Here is a 5,886-nt window from a genome sequence, read left to right on the forward strand (position 1 = left end):
CTCGCACTCTCAGAACACACAGAATATAAAAGCATAAGCTTTTATATTTTTTCAGACAAAATCTTTATCAATTAAAAAATTCACTATCTCTTTTAGCAACATTCTTTGTGTAAAGACTGGCAACTAATTTTAAACAGTAGCTAAGAATTTTTAGAAAATAAACACAGTATAAAACTTACAAAATTGAATATGGAAGGGTTATAGTATAAAAAAGGGTATTTTAAGAGAAGGACAGAAATCCTCTGTTTTAATCCTAGCCTAAAGACAGCTAGATGTGGAAGTAAGGTCAGTCACTGAATGTCTATGTGGCCCTCAGTTCCTTCATTCATGTAACGTGAGCTCTCAATACGGCCCACCTTTAAAATCTAAATTCTGAGATTCTAAGAAAAGACGGATTTGAGATAAAGCCCATTTTCTACTATTTCAACTGCTACAACCATAGAAAGAAACTACCTAGCTCTTTTACGTTTACTAAGTAGTAAAAATGTAGGCAACCAATTCAACTGTGACATGGTTGCAAAAGGAGATTAACCTGATGAACAAACACTTCAACTGGTACCAAAAGAATTTTCATATTTGTGTAAAGGTGGACAATACCAACATGCCCAAAGAGTTTGATGGAATGATGCAAACTTTGTGTGGTTCCAAAACACTGGGTGATAGGTTACCTTTTGGAGCTTTCAGACTGGAGGATATACAAAGAGTTAATCAAACTAGCATATTGTTTTCACAGAGATTGTTCTAAAAAGGATTTAGAGACTTTTATAGCCAGAAACAATTAGGGAATACTTGTTTCACTATTTCCTTTAAACCAGAAGACGGCTGTATATTTAAAATAAAATTGCAATATGAAAGTCTGCTAAAAGCACTTTTTTGTTGTTTGTGCATTTTGTTTGTCACCCAATGTCACACTAACAATTCTGCATCTCATTCCAAAGCACATTATACTTCGAGATAAAATGAAAAAGACCATTTTTTGTTTCCCCAAGGGGAAAGTACTTCTGTTAAAAGCATCTTTTTATGAGACTATTCTTTCTGAATTACCAATAATGCAAACCAAAGAATTAGATACTGTACTCTAAAATTTAATATTTGTTCAATTCTTATTCATATCCTATAGACATCCCATGTGTACTAAGGAAAAGTATGATAAATGCTTAAACGTACTTAAGAACCTGAAAGATTGAACATTTTTGTCCTTCAATCAGCAGGCTGTCAGGTCATGAGTACTCATTTTACAATAAAAGTTTTCCTGCCTTTCCTATTATTCTAACTAAGCTCAGTTAAAAGAAATAGATTGGCCCACAAAGAATATGGCCACACTTTTGCTCTCATGAACCTGATTGTTTATACAACTTTATCTTTATTAAAGGTAGACAATCTGATTTCAAACACTATATATAAAATTANAATTAAATGCTCAAACAATAAGCTGAACATACATATGCAAATTTGTCTGTAACTCCAACTTGCCATTTTGAAACAGGACTTTATTCCTGGAAACAGGATCTTTACCAAACCTGTATGCATTTCTTGGAAAAGATGATACAAAGCTGCCTAAATTTAATTCAATGACTTAAAAGGAAAATTAAATAGGCAAAGGTTATTTCAGGTAAACTGAATGTACACTGAAAGATAAGAATATCTGTATTTTCCACATGCAGTAAGTCAAAAGGACAGGAGAATTCAGTCCATATTCAGGCAAGGAACATTTAAGTTGATCATCTTACCTCCTAAAGCCTAGCAGTAGGCTACTTCTTATAGACTGCAGTGAGAGAGGCAATGTATTTGATTCCACTGCAAAAGAAGATGACCATCATTAAATCTCAGACCAAATTAAAAAACCCTGCATTATCAAATTGAAAACATATTTATATCAATACCTTTTAGCTTTCATTTTGGAAATTGTATTTAAAAAATAAAAAATGTTTTCATACAAAATTAAACAATGCAGTAATATATATCTGCAATATAAGCTACCCTTTTAATGTATTTTAAATTTCATGAATATATACAACTAATTAATATATAAATATCCTTTCCTATAAATGGCAATTACTAATATACCAGCAGACTCAGAGTCAGCCTGGTACACATACTGAGGCTGTATGTTGTTGGACATGGTGGCACCATGAAGGGAGAGACTGTAATACCCTACAGGACTTTTGTTCTTTAAAGACAGTAGATGAGAGGAAAATTCTTTTCTCAGAGAGGTGTTGGGTTCTGTTGAACCATTCATACTTTCTCATTTCATTTTCACTATGATCAAGGACCTGCACTCACACAAGAGTAACCACCTAAAGTAATAATAAAACAGGTCACATGTCTGTTATGTAACTGACTTATATTGATCTTTCACTTTTCTGAGTATTTGTTCGTTCTACTACTCATTTTGACATGTAACAGTCTACAACCTTGTATGTTTCAATGCTGACATTATAAGCCCGATTTAAATTGTATAAGAATCACACCTTACACTGACTCTTCACATAACCCTTGCCAAACTAGCAAGGGATGAGATCACAGTAGGCATTCCCTGAATTTATTTTCCCTGCAATTGTATTAAAATGGAACCATGTTGTAAGTAATTGAGTTAATCTTTTCACTATAATGGTAATGTGGCTATTGAATAATACAAAAGGATGGGATTAGAGAGGAATTCATAGTAGAAGCAAATTCTGAAGACAATAAATACAGTTTAAGTGAAGGTTAAGATACCCTGTTTCATTAAAGAAAATCCCATGGGAAAAGTCATGGTCCATTTTCAGTGTTCATCTCCCCAAAAGTAACAAATTAACCCACACACGTAAGGAGAATTGTTTTAAATCAGCTGCTATATTCCTTGAACAAGGAACCTAAGTTTCTCAGTGCTTTTACAGCATTTGAAAATCTAAGTCATTTTAAAATGACCTGCACTGAGTCACTCAAGGAATTTTAAAGGGAACACAACCACATGCCTCTTAGCAACTTTGAATTTTATATGATCAAATTAATTTTCCATGCCTACAAACACAAGTAGGAAAATGTTCTCTACTACTACAAAATGTAATCAAGATAATCCATTTACCCTTCTCTACTACCTGACATTTCCTGTGAGGTAGTAACCAGTAGTGCATTCCTAAGAGCTGCCTAAAGAACATACCAGCAATTATAGAATGAACAGCTCTTCAAAGACTTGGAAATCAAAGCTGGAGGGGAAGGCACTGACAGGAAAAGCTCAAATACTTGGCAAACTTCTTGGCATTTTCTTTTCAAATCTAATAAACAACCTCTTGAAAATTCATTTTATACTATTCAAAATAGTATTCTACAGAATATTGTCAAGTTTTATTCATTAAAAGGTGACTAGAAACATCTCAGCTGGAAGGCTGCTGACAAAAGCATCTAGTTTCCTTAGCAACAAACAAGCCAGAAAATCAAGAGGTTGACAACGAAGTGGAATGGATGATATGATAAAAGGAAAAGGCAGCTCTCGTGGATCCACCTCGTGAGCCCAGATTCCTTTCTTGTCAGTATGGAAAATCTATGTATTATACAGAGTGGAAGGCAAAATCAATACACTCAGATAGCAGCCAGCAATAATACTCAGTACTTAACTCAAATAACTACAACAGTCACCATTTTCATACTGGACACTTTGCCTTTCCCTTACAATATTACAACAAATATTTTAAGTGACATTCACAAGTAATACATACCAATAACCCGGTTTATATAAAGCTTCCACCTATACAATTTGAATATAACCTTAATGAGAGCTTAACTGTTAACATTTTAGGGAGCTAAAAGTTAATGTATGTCTGTGTTTTGTTTGTAAATGGCATATTTTCAGAAGATCTGAAAACCTGTCAAGCGACACCATGGACCTGTTAAAAAATAAGGTCTCTTAAGAATGTCTTATTTATTAATTAAAATAAAATGCAGGTCAGGCGCAGTGGCTCACACCTGTAATCCCAGCACTTTGGGAGGCTGAGGCAGGTGGATCACTTGTGATCAGGAGTTTGAGACCAGCCTACCCAACAAGGTGAAACCCTGTCTCTACTAAAATACAAAAAATTAGCTGGGCATGGTGACACGTGCCTATAATCCCAGCTACTTGGGAGGCTGAGGCAGGAGAATCGCTTGAACCCAGGAGGCGGAGGATGCAGTGAGCCAAGTTTGCGCCACTGCATTCCAGCCTAAGTGACAGAGTGAGACTGTGTCTCACAAATAAATAAAATAAAATAAAGTGCAGTATGGTGAAAAGAACAAAGTTAAAGTCTGAACATCTTACTTCTGGTTCAAATCACTAACCTTGGGCAAATCATTTAACTTCTCTATGCCTTTAGTCATCTATCAATGGAGATAATTTTATTTACATGTGATAAGCATTATAAAGCACCCTAGCATTTAAAATGTTTAGTAAACATTTGCTGTGTTTTGTTAATGAAGACTAGAAGTCTTTGTAATAGATGTCAGTTAAAAAACACTTCAGAAGGCCGGGCGCGGTGGCTCAAGCCTGTAATCCCAGCACTTTGGGAGGCCGGATCACGAGGTGAAACCCCGTCTCTACTAAAATACAAAAAACTAGCCGGGCGAGGGGCGGGCGCCTGTAGTCCCAGCTACTCCGGAGGCTGAGGCAGGAGAATGGCGTAAATCCGGGAGGCGGAGCTTGCAGTGAGCTGAGATCCAGCCACTGCACTCCAGCCTGGGCGACAGAGCGAGACTCCGTCTCAAAAAAAAAAAAAACTTCAGAAACAATATCACATTTGATTTTCACAACTCCCCCAAGTTGGGTAGTAATACCCTAAAAAGTGAAGCAGAGCGGTTAGAAGACTTCTTCTAAATCACATAATTGGTGGCCAAATTATAAAGAATATCCACGTCTTCAGGGTCTCCAGTCCAGCCTTCAGTCTAACACCGTATTACATAAAATATTCAATGTCCTTACAACATTAAAATTACTTCCAAATTATCCACAAGTTCAGCTCATAAACCATTTTATCAGCCTGGCTTTAACAAAACATATAAAACCTTCCTTGCTTTCATTGCGTGAACCACCCTGAATGCCCTCAATAGTAACTAAATCTATCAAGTTTACTGCTAATGTTGTATACTTACAAAATGATAATACAAAGTCTAAGTTCCCATTTACTGCTTCGCTTCTCAATTCAGCTTGAGAAAACGTATCACTATTAGACAGACATCCATTTTCCTGGAGATAAAGCATATATCAATGAGAATACATCTCAGCTAAGAATATTTTGATATGCCAAAGTTCCTGTTTTCCTGATTCTTTGAATCACAATATTCTCTGATTTTCTAGAAAAATACATAAGCTCAGAAATTAAATTTTAGCAAAAATTTAAAGATGACATTCCAACATTCCAAATTAAATGCTTATCTTCAAATACAGATGATCTGATGCCTTTAGAGGGCCTTACTTCTGGGATAAGTTTACTACTGAGGATACTAGAACAATTTAAGATAAAACAAAAATTCAATGGATTAATCTAAAATATTCTGGGGCATACAGTTTGGCCAGGATCAAATTTAATTTAATTTAACTCAGAGAGGCTCATCACTTGTCCCAACATCACTTGTTTAACAATTTAAAGGCCGGGCGCGGTGGCTCAAGCCTCTAATGCCAGCACTTTGGGAGGCCAAGACGGGCAGATCACGAGGTCAGGAGATTGAGACCATCCTGGCTAATACGGTGAAACCCCATCTCTACTAAAAAATACAAAAAACTAGCCGGGCGACGAGGCGGACGCCTGTAGTCCCAGCTACTCGGGAGGCTGAGACAGGAGAATGGCGTGAACCCGGGAGGCGGAGCTTGCAGTGAGCTGAGAGCCGGCCACTGCACTCCAGCCTGGGCGGCAGAGCAAGACTCCGTCTCAAAAAAAA

At 36.4% G+C, this 5,886-nt stretch overlaps 1 protein-coding gene across 1 annotated transcript in view; it reads right to left on the reverse strand.

Annotated features, from left to right (window-relative positions):
- The window catches only part of LRPPRC (leucine rich pentatricopeptide repeat containing), a 148,743-nt gene that overhangs the window by 105,316 nt on the left and 37,541 nt on the right, over nucleotides 1-5,886 (reverse strand). Inside the window, 2 exon segments of the mRNA XM_017862721.1 lie at nucleotides 1,731-1,797; nucleotides 5,101-5,194. Coding sequence (XP_017718210.1) covers nucleotides 1,731-1,797; nucleotides 5,101-5,194 — 161 coding nt within the window.

Source organism: Rhinopithecus bieti, unplaced genomic scaffold (genome assembly GCF_001698545.2).
Source record: "Rhinopithecus bieti isolate Rb0 unplaced genomic scaffold, ASM169854v2 scaffold_61117, whole genome shotgun sequence".
NCBI lineage: Eukaryota > Metazoa > Chordata > Mammalia > Primates > Cercopithecidae > Rhinopithecus > Rhinopithecus bieti.